This window comes from Gopherus evgoodei, unplaced genomic scaffold, assembly GCF_007399415.2.
Source record: "Gopherus evgoodei ecotype Sinaloan lineage unplaced genomic scaffold, rGopEvg1_v1.p scaffold_50_arrow_ctg1, whole genome shotgun sequence".
Lineage (NCBI taxonomy): Eukaryota > Metazoa > Chordata > Testudines > Testudinidae > Gopherus > Gopherus evgoodei.
Genome location: NW_022060071.1, coordinates 1,068,212 through 1,090,296, shown reverse-complemented (window position 1 = coordinate 1,090,296; position 22,085 = coordinate 1,068,212). Strand labels below are relative to the sequence as shown.

Here is a 22,085-nt window from a genome sequence, read left to right as displayed (position 1 = left end):
CGTGATGATCGCAGGACAAACACCTGGATGGAGAGACAGTGTTAATATGAGACACTACATGCATTACTGGGGGCTGTTCTCATGGGTAAAGGGCTGATTGGTCACTCCTCAAACACTGAAAACTGGTATTTTCATTCTTCAGAGGAATTAAATCTGAACAACTGGCCCTACTAATGCCAATTCCATACTGCATGGTGCTCCATGCAGCAATCAATCCTGCACATCACGGTGCAGGAAATATTAATAGGCACCAGCAGGAAACACAACTGCAGATACTGGTTATCCATCACTGTTCCTTAATGCAATGAAAGCCAGGCTAGAGTGTCCATGCTGTAGAAAGTTCCTCATTCACCCAGATGCTCAACATCTGAGAGTGGGGAAAAAATGAGTTTTTTTGCAAAGACATGTGCCAGGGGATAGATCCCAGCTAGAGCACAGTTCAGGGAAAAGACCCGGGCATCACTGATAGCAACCTCACAGAAACACTTGCGCATTCCTAGCAGTGGCCAAACAAAGACAATGTTCGTATGCCTAAGGAATGGGATGGAGAATAACCTGCTCTGGACATGTTCTCGGTTGTTGTCACTCAGTCTCTTAAAGGATATAGCACACAGAAAGGGGATTTCTGAGACAGGTTATGAGAATGGGGATGGTGCCAGATGTGGACAGACTGAAAAGTCTGGGACTGTTCAGTTTAGAGAAGAGACAAAGAAGGGGGCATATGATAAGGAGAACAAAATAAACAAATGAACTGATTACATTCAAATGGAAAAATGGAGAACAGTTCCCAACCAGTAATATGTATAGACAGTTCTTCAAAGGGGCTAATTCCCCAAAGTTGAGGCAACATATCAATAAAACTAATTGGAAGGTTAAATTTAGACAGAGAAATGGGAATGAAACTTGGGAGTTCTTTAAATGTATTAGATAGCTAAAACTCCACAATAACACAGCCAAGAAAGTGGAAAACTTTGGCTAAAAACCTAGTTCAGTAGCAAAGCGAAGTAAAGGCAGTAATTGGGCCCGGGGGGGGGGGAATGAGTAACACATAACAAATTAGAAAAAGGGAAAATAGATAACAAACAATACAAATTGGAATTAATGAAAATTTATAAGTAATGTGAAAGATGTCAGGGAGAAATCTGTGAGTGGCATGGCTAAGGATCAAAAAAAGGAGATTATTAATTGTATTAAAAAGAAAAGAAAGCCTAGAAAAGGTTTCAGCCAATTCCTAGAGGGAGAAAAGAAAATTGTTAATGTTGCAGGAAAGGCAGAGGTGTTCAAGAAATATTTGTGTTCTGCATTTGGAAAGAAGCAGTATGAGGTATTTATATCACATGAGGTGATGAAATATATATATATATATATATGAATATGAAAAAGCATATATAGAACAGTACTATGTTAAATTTAAACTATCAAAAATAAAGGGAAAGCTTTAAAAAAAGATTTGACAAGATTAGAAAACAGTGGAAGCTGGTATGGGATTAGTTAAAAAAAAAAAAGTCTAGGAATATAATTAATGCCTGTCAAGAACTGGGTTTATTTAAAACAGATCTCATCAAATAAATCTGATTTCATCATTTAATGAGAGAACACATTTGTTTGAACAAGGGAACCACATAGAAACACTACACTTTGATTTCTCTGAGTCATTTGATTTAGTAGGGGAAAACATTCAGATAAAAAAATCAACACTATATAATATCAGTAAAACACATGTTAAATGGACTAGAAACTGGCTAACTGATAAGCGGTCTCAGAAAGCAGTTGTCAATGGGCCATTGTCAGTGAATCAGGCTGTTTCTGGTGGGTTTCTGCAGGGATCAATTCTAGGCCTGATGCTGTTCAGTATTTTCAGCAACGATCTGGAATCAAATAGAAAATCACTGCAGACAAAATTAGCAGATGACCTAAAGAATGGCAAAGTGGGAACAATGAGGAGGCCAAGGCAGGTACTTTGATGGATCTGGGGTGTTTGGTGAGCTGGGTTCATGCAAACAAAATGTTTTTATGCAGACAAATGCAAAGTTATCCTCTCGGTACAGGCAATGCAGAGCTGACCCTCAGACTAGGGCCTGTATTATGGAGCGCAGGGACACTGAAAAGGATTTAAGGGTCATTGTGGACAACCAAATCATTGTGAGCTCCCAGTGCAATGCTATGCCAAAAAGGTGAAGTGGTCATTGGCTGCATAAACAGGGGAGTGGTGAGTTGGAGCAGGGGAAGGATTTTACCTCTGCACGTGGCACTGGTGAAACCAACTGCATAAAGTCCTGGGACCCACATTTCAAAAAGTATGTTGAAACATTGGAAAGGGTGCAGAAAAGAGCCACAAAAATGAATTGAGCCTGGAAAAAATGTCCGATGGTGAGACACTCAGAGACCTTCATTTATTTATCTTAAATAGTAATAACCATCTCTTTAATCTGGCCAAGAAAGGCATAGCAAGGCTGGAAGCTGAAGTCATACAAATTCCAGCTGGAATTAAGGACCCAATGTTTAGCAATGAGCATAATTAACCATTAGGACAAACTGCATTGACCTCCAGCTGAGGCATGATTTCCCTTTACAAAAACTTTGTTGACTCTTCCTCAAAAAATTATGTTTATCTATGTGTCTGACAATTTTTTTCCCTACCATCATTTCAACCCGTTTCATAGAATCATTAAGGGACCTCAGGTGATCATCTAGTCCAACCCCCTGCTCAAAGCAAGACCAATCCCCAAATTGCCCTCTCAAGGATTGAACTCACAACCCTGGGTTTAGCAGGCTGATGCTCACACCAATGAGCTATCCCTTCCAGCCCCACACAAAAGAAACAAAACAACTCTGCTTGAAGCAGGACCAATCTCCAGATTTTTACCCCAGTTCCCCAAATGAGTTCCTTAAAGAATTGAACTCACAAGCCTAGATTTCATAGGCCAATGCTTAAACCACTGAGCTTTCCCTCCCCTTACTTTGCTTGGTACTGAAGTCAGGCTTCCTGGTGTGTAATCGCCAGGATCACCTCTGGAGCCCTTTTTAAACAATGACGTCACATTAGCTGTCCTCCAGTCATGTGGTACAGAAGCTGATTTAAATAATAGGTTACAGAGTACAGTTAGTAGTTCTACAATTTCACATTCGAGTTCCTTCAGAACTCTTGGGTGAATCCCATCTGGGCCTGATGACTTATTGCTATTTAATTTATCAATTTGTTCCAAAACCTCTTCTAATGACTCCTCAGTCTGGGACAGCTCTTCACACCTAAAAAGAATGGCTCAGATTTGTGAATTTCCCAAACATCCTCAGCTGTGAAGACCGATGCAAAGAATTCATGTAGTGTCTCTGCAATGGCCTTATCATCCTTTACTGCTCCTTTAGCATCTCGATCATCTAGGGGCACCACTGGTTATTTAGCAGGCTTCCTGCTTTTGATGTACTTAACCATTTTTTTGCTATTACTTTTTGAATCTTTCGCTAGCTGTTCTTCAAATTCTTTTTTGGCTTCCTAATTATATTTTTTTTTACTTTGTTTGCCAGAGTTTATGCTCCTTTCTATTTCCTCACTAGGATTTAACTTACACATTTTGAAGGTTTCCTTTTTGCCTCTCATTGTTTTTCTTTTAGATTCTTGTTTATCCACAGTGGCACTTGTTTGGTTCCGTCACTATGTTTTTTGTTTGTTTGTTTGTTTTAGGTTGGGGGATACATTTAAGTTTAGCCTCTGTTACGGTGTCTTTAAAAAGTTTCCATGCAGCTTGCAAAGGTTTCACTTTTCACTCTGTACCTTTTAACTTCCGTTTGTTTCTGAAATTAAATGCTAAGCGTTGGGCAGATGTGGTGCTTTTCCTCCCATGTTAAATTTAACGATATTATGACAAGCGGTCCAGTTATACACGATCAAAGGCTGAAGAACTGGAAATGTTTAGTCTGGAAAAGAGGAGATTGAGGGGGGACATGGCAGCGGTCTTCAAATATTTGAAAGGCTGCCAGAAAAAAAAAGGAGAAATCTTGTCTCTTGTCACAAAGGGCAGGATAAGAGGCAAAAAGTTCAAAGTACCGGAAAGCAGATTTTGATTAAACCTCAGGGAAAACTTTCTAACTGTAAGAGCAGTAGGACAATGGAACAGATGCCACGACACGTCATGGGAGCTCGTTCAAAGGAGAGTTTCATAAGTAGGCTGGATAGTCACCTGTCTGGGATGGTTCAGCCCTTGGCAAGTGGTTAGAGCAGATGACCCTTGTGGTCCCTTCTAACCCTATGTAGACCTCAGTCACATACAAGCCATTGGGCTCAACCCCGGGGTAAGTGGGTCAAATTTAATGGCTTGTGCTATGCCGGAGGTCAGACTGGGTGATCTAATGGTCCCTTCAAGTCTGAAACTATATGAATCAATTGATAAAGAAAGTAGATCAGGCATTTATATTCACTGTGTTTCATAACACATGAACAAGGGAACATTCAATGACATTGAAAGTCTGAACATATAACACTGATAAAAGAAAATTGTTTGCTTAAATCACATTTGGCCTGTGGAACTCCTTGGCACAGACTTTGTTAGAGCAAAGAGCTTAGCTGAATGGGATTCACGAATGAATTGGCCATTGTAGGTGGTGCTATTGGCTGTCTGACACCTTCAATTAGGAGACCTGATTTTCAGTTGCTTATAAGTTTGCCAATCTTTAACCATTTGGACTTAAATTCCCCATGCAGTGTGTCTGCTTCTGGCTGAATTGCTTTTTTTAAAATTTCAGGCATAACAGTTCAGTCGACTTCTGAAATGAAGCTAGGAGAAAACATGTCTTGCCCATGCTGACAATTTTTTATAATTATTCCAGCAGATAAAGGTAAAGTAACAGCATACGCCCACCCACCCCCCTCAGTGGGGCCTAAGCAAACTACAGACTATGGCATCAGAAATTGACTTTTGTTTTCTACATCTGCTAACACCTTTCCTCCACTGAAATGCAGCCAGTTTGGGGCTGGAGGCCCTGAGCCGGGGTGGGCATAGCAAAGAGGGACATTTAGGTCAATGATATTAGAGCAAATTCATCCCCTGTGGCAAGAGCTCTAAGGTTTTTAATGGCTGCACAGAGAGGAAAGTACCACAAACTTACTCTCTATCTCATCACTCCACTTTTCACTGAGTTTGTCGAGGAGGTGAGCTCCTCAGCTAGAGATGAGTACCTGTGAATCCCGATATGGAAGTGTCTTCCCTGAGAGTCCCCTTCAGGTAGCCGTGTCCCACATCTCTCTCGCCCCAGCATCTGCAGCAACATCCCTCACCAAAAGCTGAGGGTGTGCAGTATTTATAATATAATTGTGTGCAGTCCCAGGAGGGTTCGCTCAGCATCTACTGGAGAAGAGGCATCTGAATGCAAACTGGCTGGAGACCAGCCTGTCTGTGTTTCTGTGCTCTTTATCCACTTTAGGAGTAAACAGTAATTAAGGGACTTCCCCAAAGGGAGATGAGAACCCTTGGGTTCTTGCTGAGTCAGATATGAATTGGCTGCTTTGTGCATATTTAAAAATTATAGTTGATTAGTAAAAAAAACTAGGATAATGCCAAGATCTCCATAGGGTCTGATACCCTGTAAATGCCCAGGAGGGATGAGTAGAGAGTAGACAGAGAAATCTGGAGATAGATGCCTGAGGGGAGACACAAACACTCTGCAGACACACAGGTCTGTTGTTAAGGGATCACAGATCAATAATTCTCACCAGTAGCTATCATTATACTGTGCAGCACCTTTCACTGAAGGATCATCAAAAAACCTAGCAAAGGAAAGTCACTATGAACATATCCCCATTTTAAAGTGATTTAGTTGGAGTTTAGGTCCTGCTTTGAGCAAGGGGTTGGAGTAGATGACCTCCTGATGCCTTTTCCAACCCTAACCATCTTCTATGAGAGGCTGATTTTTTGTGAGCTTGTGCTGTGTAGATCTTTCTATACAGTGCAAGACAGTATTATTTTAGGTTTATTCCCCAAAGGGAGTATTCACGTGAGTGCTGAGTGAATTCTCTCACACAGAGATGACTTCAGTTTGTGTCTGTAGCTGGGTGTGGCCCTACCTGTGTGTGTGTGCTGCAAGAGGCCGGAGAGCATAATTTAGCAATACAGGGAGAGGGAATCCAGGCTGATGGAGCAGAAGGGGCTCAGTGAAACCCCAGTACATCTGGAGACATCCCAGAAGGGGGGACCAATCCATCAGAGTCTCCAGTAGCTGCTCCGTACCAAGGGGCTGCACAAGATCAGGAGTGAGGATATATGGAACCTAGAACCCGCCCTCATAAGCTCTGTCACTTTTGGCAGCTTTCTTGCTGGGGAAACATTACCCGCACCTGGCCCCTGCGCAGTCCTTTGTTCTCCAGCTGATTAAGCATGATTGGCTGCCTGCGAGGCGGAGGGGAGGGGCATCCATGGTCCTTAGTTGCTAGATATCAAATGACTAGACAATCAGAGTGGCCCTTGTCTTCTCATCACACCTGTATCTCTGCAGAGTGCAAACCTTTTCCCACCTCTGAGTTAACGATACAGCCTGGAGGGGAAACTGAGGCACACACCATAGTCCTACAAAAATATTACAGAAAATGCCCGGTCTGTCACACATGTGAACACTGCAGAACTAATAGACCAACACAACCAAAAGCCTCGAATAATAGCACGTCTACTAGACAGACCCTGAAATAGGCTAGCAGCAGATTGCTGCGAATTCAGAGGACACCATTATCTATTTGCAGTGGATTATTTTTCTAGATATACATTGAAATTGCATATTTGAACGATACAACATGTTGCAGTGTGACCAAAAAATCAAAGAGCACATTCACCCAGGTTGGTATTGCAGCACAACTATTGGAGGACAATGGACCACAATTCACTGCGGCTGAAGTTAAATCTTTCCAAACAACATATGATTTTGAACACATCACTAGCAACCCACAAGCAACTGTAGAGGCAGAGAGAGCTGTACAGAGGGCCAAGGAAATACTGAAGCAGGAAGATCCATTCCTTGCTCTTCTGAGCTACAGATCAACACTCTTAGTAGTGATCAGCAGGGCCAGCTTTAGGCCGATTCCCCCAAATCGGGCCCCACGCCTAAGAGGGCCCCGCACCCAGCCAGAGCGCAGCAAGCCCCGCAGCTCTGCTCCCCCAGCTGGAGCACTGCAGCCCCACAGCCCCGCTTCCCCAGTCGGATAGCTGCAAGCCCTTGGCCTCGCTCCCCTGGCCGGAGTGCGGCAACCCGAAGTACCGCCAAAGACTCAGAGCGCTGCCCAGTGAGTACAAGCTCCATGAATCGGGCCCTGCACTTGCTAAAGCCGGCCCTGGTGATCAGCTATCAGCCATCTCAGCTCCTGATGCAAAGGCAGCTCAGGATAGTTGCAACCTTGGAAAAGAATTGAGCCTCAAAGCGGCTGGATCTCAGAAGAGTGGTCAGATCAGATCAACTAGCAAAAAGAGCTTATGGACACTTTTCTTACCGATGCCACTCAGAGAATTGCCTGATGGGAACCTAGTGACTGTGTTTGTGCCAGACTGGATGGAGGAACATGATGTAAAACTCCAGCTCCAGTAAAGAAAAAGAACACGTCTTTCTCCCCATCTGGGTTTATTTGGTGGTGCCTCCACCCCTCTCGCTCCTTCCTGGCAGGGTCACCGGGGCAGCATGGGAAGAAAATTCTAACCACAGGGTAACCCCCAGTTACTTGCCAGGTAGCTGGAGACTCCCAGGAAATAACACAGACACATGCAATGTCTTTAACACAGTCATTACATCAAACAGCAGGTGAATGGAACAGAAGAGGGTAAAACACTATCCTCAGGGCCACTGGTGCCCACACTGATAATACCCGTGAATTCCCCCAGTCACGTGACCTGATACAGCAAAAGTCATATTAGTGTTCATGGGTAGACGTACCTTGGAGGGGCCCTGGATGACCTGCGGCCATGCTACCTTCTGTGCAGGCCGCAGTTAGCAATGTGGCTGACTGGGCTCCGCACAGCCCAGAGGACTCATATGTGGGATAAGGTGGCAAGTCTCACCTAGGGATCTGGGGGCTCATTCTGCCTGGCTGGGGGAAGTTTCACCAACAAAGTTCTACAAACTGGGAGTCACCTTGGAGCGGCAAAGGCTCAAACTGGGGCATTTGCTGTCAGGTTCCCCAGAGACTAGTTCTCAGGAGGAACCCTGCATGCAGGCCTGGGACTCACCAGCCCCCAGCCAGTCCTGCCCTTTCCCTGGCTGGCTCCAGACGGTTCCTAAAATGGCATCCCCCCACTCCTGAGCTCCCAAGAGGAGGGCATTAGGGTGGCCAGATGAGATGAAGAAAATATCAGGACACATGGGGGAGTGGGGAGTCCATTGGCAGAGCAAAGAAAAAAAAAAGCCGGATGCTGCCAGCAGAGTGAAATATCGAGACAATATTGGGACAACCACCCAAATATCGGGATGGTCCCGATTTTATCGGGACGTCTGGTCACCCTAGAGGGCATCTCACTCCCTATTGGTTGCTTAGTAGACTCTGAGCCTGCAGTGGCTTCCCCCCCGCAACCACATGCACCTCTCTGAGCTACCAGCACAGGGAGCCCCAGGGACCTAGGATAGCTCCGTGGGGGTTACATTTGCTTTGCTCACAGATAGCACCTTCCACCCAGTTCTGAAATGCTCTATGCACCTTTATGGAGCTACACTCCCACTGCGATGCAGAAAAGCAGTAGAATCTCCTTTTTCATGGCAGAGGAAACTGAGGCACAGACAGGGGACTAGTGATTTTTGGGGGGGTCTCCATTTTGGGGGACACTATTTGAGATATCTTAAATGGTGATCTTTTCAGAGATGGCTGAGCAGCCACCTTCTGATGAGGAGTCCTGGGGGCGGGTATGTGTGTGTGTCATGTTCTGTAGTCAAAGCCAGAGGCATCCCACATGATTAGTCACATCTGAAAATCTTGGCTGGAGTAACTTGCCCCCAGTCAGCCAAGGAGTCCTTGGTACAGAGAGCCCAGCTCTGTGCTGCTTTGGGTATTTCAGCTTCTCAGCGCGATTTGCTCTTTCGCTGCAGTGCAAGGAGCCATGGTCTATCTCAACCCAGGCCTGTCCCAGCAGGACAGTGGGATCACCTTCTTGCTTCATGCTGAGCAAATGCCACTGGGTCACAGGCAGTCGGGAATGTCAGACAGACCCAGGACGCCAGACATGGTCTTGTTTAACACCCACCTTGGCTGTAGCCTTTAAGTGCTGCCGCAATACAAATGCTTTATAATAATAGTTAATGATTTCAGCTCTGCCACAGACTCCAGGTGTGTCCTTGGACAAGTTCATTAATCTACCCTGCCATTCCCCATCTGTAAAATGGAGATAATACTTCCCTCTGTCCCGGGAATACGGTCCTTGGGCAAGGCTCTGCTTCGACTTGGATGAGGACCATGGAAGGACCCAGCCTGAAGGAAGCACGTTCTGATGCAGTGAAGTTCAAGAAAAGCAGCTCAAGTGAAAACCCCAGAAAGCAGGAAACCGGAGCAGCTCCAGCAAAGGCCTCTGGGGCGCAGACGAAGAGGAGGAACGGGGCGAGCATGCAGCTGAAGAAGCACACTAGATTGCTAGGCAGCCAACTGAGTCGGATGAGAGGAATCATTCTCTCGACAGCGAGTCGTTCACACTGCCTGCCCATTCTTCCACTTACAGTTTATGGTTAGGCCTCAGTGGGCTTTTCGGTGTTAACGAGGGTTTCCGGAGCCAATGGCGCAGAAGATGTGCTGGAGGCACTTAAAGGGTTAATGTTGTAGGGTTCGCTAGGGAGGCAGATGTCTGCTGAGCCTCCTGCGTGATCCCTAACAAAGCTCGGGCCCCCATTGTAACTACCCAATCCTCTGCCTGTCTCCTCCCCATACCACAGCATGACCCACAACGCACTCATTGGCAGCGGTGAAACAAGTTGGTGGTTCTCAGCCTCTCAGGGTCTAGAACATCCTGGTTGGCCTGCACCATCCAGCCTCATTCTCCATCAGCAGCTGGTCACTGGAGTCCCTCGTGTGTCAGAGGCCCCTGCCCTCTCCAGCGCTGTGCCCTCACTGGGTAACACACGCCAGGCACGAGCGACACACCCCAGAATATCCCAAAGCCCAGTGGTTGGCGGCACGCTCAGGTGGAAGAACCCAGATCAAGGCTCTGCTCCTCTCAGGTGGGGGGGCTTAAAGCAGGGTCCTCCACATCCAAATCTACCTGGTTCTCAGCTCCAGGGGCGGGTCCATGGCTCTCAATCCCTGGCAGAAGGAAGTGAGTCCATCTGGCCTGGATGAAGGCACCTGGGTCCCTTTGAGGGTGGGGGTCTCACCATGCTCAGGGCCAGCTTTAGGCCAATTCTCCCAAATCGGGCCCTGTGCCCACGCTTAAGAGGGCCCCGCACCTTAGATGCCTTTTAATTTTTTATTTAAATGTACCTGGTGGTGCTCCGGGTCTTTGGCGGCACTTCGGTGGCGGGGGTCCTTCAGTGTCATGGAAGACCCGGAGTGAGTAAAGGTCTCCCGGCCACCGATGTGCCACCAAAGACCCGGACTGCCTCCGGATATTCAAATCAGGCCCTGCAGTCTGAAACTTGGTGGGATAATACACACAACTGGAATGTTGGTGTGTATGGGTATAGTTTGCTCAGGAAGGATAGACAGGGGAAAAAGGGAGGAGGTGTTGCCTTATATATTAAAAATGTACACACTTGGATGAGGTGGAGATGGACATAGGAGATAGAAGTGTGGAGAGTCTCTGGGCTAGGCTAAAAGGGGTAAAAACACGGGTGATGTCGTGCTGGGAGTCTACTACAGGCCACCTAATCAGGTGGAAGAGGTGGATGAGGCTTTTTTCAAACAACTAACAAAATCATCCAAAGCCCAAGATTTGGTGGTGATGGGGGACTTCAACTATCCAGATATATGTTGGGAAAATAACACCGCGGGGCACAGACTATCCAATAAGTTCCTGGACTGCATTGCAGACAACTTTCTATTTCAGAAAGTTGAAAAAGCTACTAGGGGGGAAGCTGTTCTAGACTTGATTTTAACAAATAGAGAGGAACTCGTTGAGAATTTGAAAGTAGAAGGAAGCTTGGGTGAAAGTGATCATGAAATCATAGACTTTGCAATTCTAAGGAAGGGTAGAAGGGAGTACAGCATAATAGAGACAATGGATTTCAGGAAGGTGGATTTTGGTAAGCTCAGAGAGCTGATAGGTAAGGTCCCATGGGAATCAAGACTGAGGGGAAAAACAACTGAGGAGAGTTGGCAGTTTTTCAAAGGGACGCTATTAAGGGCCCAAAAGCAAGCTATTCCGATGGTTAGGAAAGATAGAAAATATGGCAAAAGACCACCTTGGCTTAACCACGAGATCTTGCGTGACCTACAAAATAAAAAGGCATCATATAAAAAATGGAAACTAGGTCAGATTACAAAGGATGAATATAGGCAAATAACACAGGAATGCAGAGGCAAGATTAGAAAGGCAAAGGCACAAAATGAGCTCAAACTAGCTATGGGAATAAAGGGAAACAAGAGGACTTTTTATCAATACATTAGAAGCAAGAGGAAGACCAAGGACAGGATAGGCCCACTGCTCAGTGAGGAGGGGGAAACAGTAACGGGGGACTTGGAAATGGCAGAGATGCTTAATGACTTCTTTGTTTCGGTCTTCACTGAGAAGTCTGAAGGAATGTCTAATATAGTGAATACTTATGGGAAGAGGGTAGGTTTAGAAGATAAAATAAAAAAAGAGCAAGTAAAAAATCACTTAGAAAAGTTAGATGCTTGCAAGTCACCAGGGCCTGATGAAATGCATCCTAGAATACTCAAGGAGTTAATAAAGGAGGTATCTGAGCCTCTAGCTATTATCTTTGGGAAATCATGGGAGACGGGGGAGATTCCAGAAGACTGGAAGGGGGCAAATATAGTGCCCATCTATAAAAAGGGAAATAAAAACAACCCAGGAAACTACAGACCAGTTAGTTTAACTTCTGTGCCAGGGAAGATAATGGAGCAGGTAATTAAAGAAATCATCTGCAAACACTTGGAAGGTGGTAAGGTGATAGGGAATAGCCAGCATGGATTTGTAAAGAAGAAATCGTGTCAAACTAATCTGATAGCGTTCTTTGATAGGATAACGAGCCTTGTGGATAAGGGAGAAGTGGTGGATGTGATATATCTAGACTTTAGTAAGGCATTTGATACGGTCTCGCGTGATTTTCTTATAGATAAACTAGGAAAGTACAATTTAGATGGGGCTACTATAAGGTGGGTGCATAACTGGCTGGATAACCATACTCAGAGAGTAGTTATTAATGGCTCCCAATCCTGCTGGAAAGGTATAACAAGTGGGGTTCCGCAGGGGTCTGTTTTGGAACCGGCTCTGTTCAATATCTTCATCAATGATTCAGATGTTGGCATAGAAAGTACGCTTATTAAGTTTGCGGACGATACCAAACTGGGAGGGATTGCAACTGCTTTGGAGGACAGGGTCAAAATTCAAAATGATCTGGACAAGTTGGAGAAATGGTCTGAGGTAAACAGGATGAAGTTCAATAAAGATAAATGCAAAGTGATCCACTTAGGAAGGAACAATCAGTTTCACACATAAAGAATGGGAAGAGACTGTCTAGGAAGGAGTATGGCAGAAAGAGATCTAGGGGTCATAGTAGACCACAAGCTTAATATGAGTCAACAGCGTGATACTGTTGCAAAAAAAAGCAAACATGATTCTGGGATGCATTAACAGGTGTGTTGTAAACAAGACATGAGAAGTCATTCTTCCGCTTTACTCTGCGCTGGTTAGGCCTCAGCTGGAGTATTGTGTCCAGTTCTGGGCACCACATTTCAAGAAAGATGTGGAGAAATTGGAGAGGGTCCAGAGAAAAGCAACAAGAATGATTAAAGGTCTTGAGAACATGACCTATGAAGGAAGGCTGAAGGAATTGGGTTTGTTTAGTTTGGAAAAGAGAAGACTGAGAGGGGACATGATAGCAGTTTTCAGGTATCTAAAAGGGTGTCATCAGGAGGAGGGAGAAAACTTGTTCACTTTAGCTTCTAAGGATAGAACAAGAAGCAATGGGCTTAAATGCAGCAAGGGAGATTTAGGTTGGACATTAGGAAAAAATTCCTAACTGATAGGGTAGTTAAACACTGGAATAGATTGCCTAGGGAAGTTGTGGAATCTCCATCTCTGGAGATATTTAAGAGTAGGTTAGATAAATGTCTATTAGGGATTGTCTAGACAGTATTTTCTCCTGCCATGAGGGCAGGGGACTGGGCTCGATGACTTCTCGAGGTCCCTTCCAGTCCTTGAGTCTATGAATCTATGAATATCACACCTTCTGCTTGGATAGTCTAGTTTGTTCAATATCAATTATGTCTTTCAGCTCCTCCCCAAACCTTAACATGCATTGATTTACTGTTTTTCCTTCTCCCCTAGTATCTCCTTCGGTATGAAATCTCAGTGTAAAGTCATCTTTGGTGTCTTGGTGTGCCAGGGTCTGGTGACATAAGGATGTAAGGGGACTTTGCACTTTAGCTAGCCCTCTGTGGAGCTGCTTTCAAATCCCAGGATTATGCCCCTCCAAAAATTTACTCCCCATCCCTCTTCAGTGGTTTCCCTGTGATCCCCATTCCCAGCACTGGGACTTTTCCCATCCCCCTTTCCTCAAGGGTTGTGATCTGTGCTCTCCGGGCTAAGAGCTGTGTCTTTTCTCAGCAGCCCTTTCAGGGCTGCTATCTGTGTATTCCCAACCCAGGGAATTTCCTCCTTCCCTCTTTCAGGTGGGTCATTAACATTTTCACAAACAACCATTTCTTCTGCAGGATCTCGAAGAGACAGAGTTAGTTTTCACAAACACGTCAGAAACAAAGTCCTGAAAAATCGGGACCTGGATTGAGGTGCCCTCTGTCACCCCTCTCTATATCCCAGAGAGGTCAGTTGTGTGACTGCCCCCTGCCAGGATGCCAGTTACACCTTTGGCTTTGAAAACCTGAACAATAGGTTGGGTGGCTGAGTGCAAATATGCCGAACCAGCCATTCTATCCTGGACATTCTCCCCCATGTGACCAGTGAGGATACATTCTTGTACCCCATCTAGTCCTTCCCCAGTTTCCTTCTCTGGGCCCCCCTCTGGGACACATACCTCTGTGCTCTCCAGCCTGGGAGCTATCCCCTGCTCAGCTGTGAAAGGCTGACATAGAACAACTTGGATAGTTGTCTCACTTGCATATGCTACAACTCCCGCCTTTCCTCAGTGGTGTTCCCTCCTGCTGGGGTGTTATAGTAAACCTCACCCACTTTGTCAGTGGTCCCTACGATTCCATCCCCCTTCACGGGGTTCCGCTCCAGGACACAGCTACCTGTGCTCCCTAGCATTGGGTTTGCCCCTTGCTAATCTGCAATCTGGATATTTTTATCCCTGACAGACAATACAAACTCCTTCCTCACAAACTCCTTCCTCACTGAGGAGACTCTGTCTTCACCTCTAGGTCTCAACCATCCCCAGCCCTGGAAGCATCAACGCTTCCCCCTCCTGCAGACGAATCAAGGAGACTTTCTCCCATTCCCTCAGCAGTTCCTAGGACTTTCCCCTTTCACTCTGACGTCCCTGCAGAATGCTCCTTCTTGCGTCAGGATGCAGGACACAACTATTCCCATCTATAGACTTTGGGGGAGGTGGGAATCAGTGAAGTCACAGGCAATCGGTATTACTGCTCTCCGTCCTTCTCCTCAATGTCTTCTTGGTTTTGTTCCATAACTATTCAGTGCTCTGCCTGCATTCTGGAAACCTCTGCCTGATTTAGCTCCAAAATTCTTCTATGTTCTTGTTTTATTTTTCTACAGTCTGCAATGTGAACAGCTCCAATTTCATAATTGTTTCACTGTTTTCTCTCATTGTGCTGCTTTGCTGCTGTACTTCCCTTTCCTAAAATAAGCAAACAGAAAATAACACCTGGTAACCACTTTGACTGATCTCCAGCCGCCACACTTAACCTCTCACTTAAATTCTCCACACCAGCGTATGAAGTGCAAATCTCAAGCAGGACAAGCTGTGCATTTCACTCTGCTTGCAGTACTACTGTGATGGTCTGCCCCAGGTGCAACCTGGAACTGGGGAACTGATCCCTCTGGCATACCAATCTGGGCACCCCTCACACTGTGAGCCTGTGACAAGCTGCAACCCCCTTCAGGTCCTGCACTCACACAAACACTCAAAGTCAGGGACACACCCATCTGAGTTACATAAATGCTTTTGCCAGCCATGCATGAACAAAGCACATTGTTTTAGATAAACAAATATAAAACGGATTAGAAACAGAAAGATAAATTTAAGTGATCATAAGTAATAAGTGTGCAGATCAAAGTAGATTATCTACAAAATAAAACAAAATCACAATCTGAGTTCAATAAGCTAGATAGGATTTGAGTCAAGCAGTGTCTCACTCTGACAGTATAAACAGTTCACCAAGTTCATTTCTCCTTTCCAGCCGAGGACCACCTCCCCAGTAAAACTCTTTTTTTCCTGTAGTCATGTTTTCAGATATTCTGTTGTGGGGGGAGCGAGACCAAATGATGATGATACTTCTCTCTTTTTTAGTTTCTACAATATGAGGGAAAACTTCATTTTGTCCAAGCAAAAGCCCCCAGCATGGTTAGTGTAAAAGTACAGGCAGAAGATGGAGTCCAGTGTCACATGAGTTGGCCACATGACCCTACATGATACTATGAGTCATAGCAGGGACTATAACGCTCATTCTGGTGAGAACATCCCCAGGAAAGTCCATCAGGGGAGGATACATTTCTTCCATGGCCCACTGTGCTCACTGATGAGCCATGAACCTGAAAAGCCCATTCGCAGTTTGCTGGCTATACTGGATGTAAACTACCTTCTTCTGGTTGTCACAGGAGCAAACACATTTGAAATACAGGTACACAGCCAATATTCATACTTTAGATACAGAAATGACACATGCATACAAATAGGATAATCTTACTCAGCAAACCAGGATTTTTCTACAGACACCTCACATGATATATTTGATAGAAGATTCATTGCAATTATATAACGGGTGAACATGGGAGTGCCAGGGTGTTGCTTTAGGGTACAGCGTGTCACAGTAATATAGCTCTCAAACTAGAGCTTTCTAAGATCTACATTTGTGTAGATGTAGTGATACATCCATGTCCTGAAAAGACTACTGTACATTCTGGTGTGTATCACAGGAGGAAGGCAGAGGAAAGGAAAATGAAAGAGTGTTTTCCCCACTACATAGCACACAAGCAATACATTACCCTCTGAAAATGTCCTTCCCATTTCCCTTGTTCAGCGAATGTCACATGCACTTTCTTTTTGCCAGACCTCAGCCTCATACACATTACTGGATCAACAGACCATTTGCCAGAGTATCTAGGGAGCCATTTGTCCCGTCAGTCACCATCAACAACTTCATGGCAAATCCCAAAAGAACGTAGCCTCCTTGCAAACCGAGCGCTGCCCAGGTTGGTCTCTGGGAAGGTGATTAAGGGGGTCTGGTTGTATATTTATGCAGTGGCAATTTTGTCATGCCACCAAAATTTCCCTTGCCCATGTGATCACGAGCCATGTAGTGGACTTCCTTGGTAGGCCCAATTCAGAATTTGCTGGTCTTTCCCCCTAATAATGTGTCCCCAGTATGAAAGCTGCCAAAACCTACACAGCCCTGAGGGGGGCAGTTGCTGGCTTCAGCTTCAAATATCCTCAATCATGATCTTGTGCTGCCCCTTTGTATGGAGCAGCTACTAGGGACCACGAGCATTGAAAATATCAGCCTGGAGTTCCTCAGCCTTCCTCAGCCCCCTCCCCCATTCTCTCTCATCCACGGGAGCTGGGGTACCCATTGTTCCATAGATCTACTGCTGTGCAGCAAGCCTGCTGCCACGACATCCCCACAAAGGCTGCGGAAGGGAACAGGGCAGCAGCTGCTGCTGTACGAGAGCCTGCATCTTTCCAGCAGCCTCCAGCCCTGTCTATGCAGCACCCACCTGCCCAGCAATCCTTCCAGACAGGTTAATACAGAGCTGGTGGCAGTTTGCACTCAGCAGGTTGCTTAATGGTAACGGGCAGGGAATTAGTTTTACCTGGATTTATACAAAGACTAATGCGCACTGCATGGTGCTCAGCCAGATCAGCTCTCAGATGCAGCAATTCAGAGCGCTACACCTGCAATTCCACTGAAGCTGAGGGAATAACGGCGCCTTCAGCGTTTGTAACTGGCACCTAGCGTGGGATGCACATCAGAAGTGGCAGAGAGAGAGGGAGGTGTGTGGGCAATTCAATTGTTCAGGCAATTCTCTATATGCTCTGAGTGTCTTTAATGACCAACCTATTTGTTGACAGATGCCTCCACCCCAGCTTCCTGCCCCTTAGCACAAGGAGTGTGAGCAAAGAGTACAGTAAAAGCCAAAAGACATAAGGGTACAGACGGTTCATATAATCAAATGTGAGTTATTAGTTATGACACAGGATCAGAAAGGTTTATGCAACTAATAGGCTAATTGACCCAAACTGATATTCCATATGAGGAGAGATTAAAATGACTGGGGCTTTTCGATTTTGAAAAGAGATGACTAAGGGGGGATATGAGAGTGTAAATAAAATCGTGAGTGGTTTGGAAAAATTCAATAAGAAAATGATATTTACTCCTTCAAATAACACAGAAACTAGGGGTCAGCCAATGAAATTAGTAGGCAGCAGATTTAAAACAAACCAAAGGAAAGATTTCTTCACAGTTGACATGTGGAACACTTTGCCAGGTGATGCTGTGAAGGCCAAAGCTATATCAGGGCTCCAGTAAGAACGAGGTAAGTTAATGAAAGGTAGGTCCATAAATAGTTATTAGCAGGGAGCCAATGCCATGTTCTGTGTGTCCCTTGCCTCTGTTTGCCAGAAGCTGAGACCGTGCAATGGGGGATGGATCACTCAGAATTTTCCAGCTCTGTTCATTCCCTTTGAAGGATCTGGTATTAGGCACTGTTGTGAGATAGGATACGGGGCTAGATAGACCACTTGTCTTACCCAGTATCTGATGTTATATAGACCCCAGATGTATCTTCCCCCCTGCCTTAACGTACTGTACCCCACTCCCCTCCCAGAACTGAGAAAGAACCCAGGAGGCCTGATGGGGTCTCCCTCTTTGTGCAGAGTTAGTAACAAAGTAAGAATATACATTAAAACTTTAAACCTAACCACTGGCCTTAAGTGACTAGCCCAAAAAATGTCAGAACATGTTAGTACTAGAGCAGAGTAAGTGGATTATTAATATAATTTTATTACTTGAAGATAAGAATGGGATACATTATTCCTGTCAGCTAATTGCTACATTTCCTTTAAAAACATAAGATTTCAAGAGCCTAATTGGCCCTGGGAAGTGCAAATGCATCAAGGTGGGTGGGAGGTCATAATGGTCCAGTGAATGATAGGAGGAGAGGAGGAGAGGATTGAACAACAGAGGTGGGACCTTGGTGAAAGAAGTGGGCAGGACCTCAGGGATCCAGTTAACAGAAATTAGAAAGGAGGCAACCCTATAAGTTAATGAGTTCTATACAGACCGATTCCCCAGTCTGTCACACTGACACAGCACAGCAAGGCCAGGAAAGGATTCAATGTCACTTTGACTGTCCAGTAGGTGATTCAGGGAAGAGAGCCCAGCACCACATCACTAGCAAGCTCTGCTCGACGTGAGAGCCAGAGCACCAGGAGAAAATGTTAGGTGCCTTTATGAGTAATGAGCCAGAGCAGCCTGTCGCGGATCTGTTTGGTCCTCATCCCATAGATGATGGGGTTTAGCATGGGAGGCACAAGGAGGTACATGTTGGCAATGAGAATGTGTAAATGCAGGGGCACATTGTGGCAAAAACGGTGCAGGAGGGAGGAGAAAAGAGTTGGAATGTAAAATGTTAAGATAGCGCAGAGGTGAGAACCGCAGGTCCCAAAAGTCTTGAGCCGGGCATCCTTTGTGGGGAGGCTGAAGATGGCCCTGAGGATCTGGGTATAGGACATAGTGATAAAAAACACATCCAGACCAATCACAAAGAATGCCACAGAGAGGCTGTAGTAACTGCTGATGCGGATGTCGGTGCAGGCCAGTTTCACCACTGCAATGTGCTCGCAGTATGAGTGGGAGATGACGTTGGTTCTGCAATATAGCCACTGCCTTGCCAGTAAGGGATAGGGCAGTATGAGCATGATGCCGCGCAGCACCACGGCCAGGCCAGTCTTGGCCACCACGGGGTTTGTCAGGGTGATGGAATGTCTCAGGGGATGGCAGATGGCCACATAGCGATCAAAAGCCATGGCCACAAAGATCCCAGATTCCATCGCTGAGAAGCAGTGAATGAAGTACAGCTGGGTGAGGCAAGCACTGAAATCGATCTCTCTGGAATTGAACCAGAAGATTGCCAGCATTTTAGGCAGGATGGATGTGGACAGGACGAGGTCAGTGACAGCCAGCATGCAGAGGAAATAGTTCATGGGCCCATGGAGACTTGGTTCCCTCTTCACAATGAACAGGATGATGAAGTTTCCCAAGACAGCTATGGTGTACATGGTGCAGAAGGGGATGGAGATCCAGACATGGGCCGCCTCCAGGCCAGGAATGCCCAGCAGGATGAAGGTGGAAGTTTTGGTGAAGTTGATTATGTTGGAATCTGGCATGGAGTAGGGTAGAAGGTGTCCAGCTGTGAGACAGAATGGTGTCTCCTGGATGTACCGTATGTTCCCACAACTTCCCGCTTTTGTCCAGGCCTAGGGTGATGGTCACAGTACAAATGCCTGGATGGACAGACAGTGTTAATATGAAACACTGTATGCAATACTGGGGGATATTCTCATGGGTGAAGCAAATTGGTTGATCTTCACACATTGAAAAATGACATTTTCGTTATTCAGAGATAAGAATTATGGGGAACTGACCCTACTAATGTCAATTGCATATTTTATGGTGCTCTATGCTTCAATAATTCCTAGATGTCATGGTGTGGGAAACCACAACAGACACCAGCGGGAAACATCAGTGTGGATACTGGTTATTCGTCATTGTTCCTTAGACCTATTCTACACTGCCAAGTTTTTTTCGCCCAAAGGCAGCTTTTGGTGAAAAAAAAACAGTGAAGGTCTACACTCTGCAAAGCCACTTTTGATAATGGAACTCATCAGTTTCAGTCACACAATAAAACTATCTTGACGAGAGTTGTAAGGCTTTTTACACAAAAGTTTTGTCACTGAAGTGCCAGTGTAGATTCTTGCAATTGATTTTATCACAGCATTAGGCCTTAGGAAGATGTCCCACAATGCACATCCTCACCACTCTGGTCAAAAGTTTGAACTCTGCTTCCTTGCATCCAGGTAAACACCTTCCACCCTTCCCCTTTTAAATGCCCAGGAATTTTGAAATTCCTCTTCCTGTTTGCTTGATGTGGAGTAACCATGTTATACTCTTGGCCTTCACAACATCCTCTGGCAAGGAGTTCCACAGGTTGACTGTGCATTGTATGAAGAAATACTTACATTGATTTGTTTTAAATCTGATGTTTATTATTTTCATTTGGTAATCCCTAGTTAGAGCAACTAGACTGCAAATGTGAAAAATTGGGATTGAATGGGGGGTAATAGGACCCTATATAAGAAAAAAGACCCAAAAATCAGGACTGTCCCTATAAAATTGGGACATCTGGTCACCCTATCCCTAGTTCTTTTGTTATGAGAAGGAATAAACAACCCTTCCTTTTCTACTTTCTCTACACCAGTCATGGTTTTATGGACCTCAATCATATCTGCCCCTAACCGTCACTTTTCCAAGCTGAAAAGTCCCAGTTTTACTAATCTCTCTTCATAAGGGAACCATTCTGTACCCCAATCATTTCTGTTGCCTTTTTCTGAATCTCTTCCAATTCCAATATAACTTTTTTGAGATGGGGTGATCACATCTGCACCCAGTATTCAAGATGTGGGCGTACTATGGATTTATAGAGAGGCAATATGATATTTTCTCCCCTTTTATCTATCCTTTTCTTAATTATTCCAAGCATTCTGTTTGCTTTTTTGCTTGTCGCTGCGCATTGAGTGGAGAACTATCCACAATGACTCTGAGCTCTCCTTCTTAAGTGATAACAGCTAATTTAGACCCCATCATTTTATATGTAGAGTTGGGAATCTGCTTTCCTCTGGGCATTATTTTGCTTTTATCAACATTAAATTTCATCTGCCATTTTGTTGCCCAGTCACCCAGTTCTGAGAGATCATTTAGTAGCTCTTCACAGTCTGCCTGGGTCTTAACTATCTTTAGTAATTTTGTATCATTTGAAAATTTTGCCACCTCACTGTTTACCCCTGTTTCCAGATCATTTATGAACATGCTGACTAGGACTGGTCTCAGAACAGATCCCTGGGGGACACCACTATTTATCTCTCTCCATTCTGAAAACTGACCATCTATACCTACCCTTTGTTTCCCATCTTTTAACAGTTACCAATCAATGAGAGCACCTTCCCTTTTATCCCGTGACAACTTACTTTTGCTGAAGAGCCTTTGATGAGGGACCTTGTCAGAGGCTTACTGAAAACCTAAGTACACTAGGTCCACTGGATCCCCTTTGTCCACTTGCTTGTTGACCCCCTCAAAGAATTCTAATAGATTAGAGAGGCATGATTTCCCTTTACTGAAACCATGTTGACTCTTCCTCAAAAATTATGTTCATCTATATGTCTGACAATATTGTTCTTTATTATAGTTTCAACCAGTTTGCCTGGTACTGAAGTCAGGCCTACAGTCTGTAATTGCTGGTATCGCCTCTGGAGCCCTTTTTAAAAATTGGTGTCAAATTATCTATCCTCCAGCTCTAATCATTTGCAACAGAAGCTGATTCAAATGATCGGTTGCAGACTACAGTTAATTCTTCTGCAAGTTCACATTTGAGTTCCTTCAGAACTCTTGGGTGAATCCCATCTGGTCCTGGAGACTTATTGCTATTTAATTTATCTATTTGTTCCAAAACCTCTTCTAATGACACCTCAATCTGGGACAGCTCCTCAGATCTGTCACCCAAAAA

The 22,085-nt window shown here is 45.0% G+C and overlaps 1 protein-coding gene across 1 annotated transcript; it reads right to left on the bottom strand.

Moving 5' to 3' along the window:
- Nucleotides 1-18,744: 18,744 nt before the first annotated feature.
- LOC115643081 (olfactory receptor 52M1-like) lies at nucleotides 18,745-19,692 on the bottom strand. Its single transcript, XM_030546890.1, has one exon. The coding sequence runs from the start codon at nucleotides 19,690-19,692 to the stop codon at nucleotides 18,745-18,747; it is 948 nt and encodes a 315-aa protein (XP_030402750.1).
- Nucleotides 19,693-22,085: the final 2,393 nt, after the last annotated feature.

Bases quoted from the DNA above. Each gene is read 5' to 3' on its own strand.
- LOC115643081 (XM_030546890.1), bottom strand. From the start codon at position 19,692: ATGCCAGATTCCAACATAATCAACTTCACCAAAACTTCCACCTTCATC.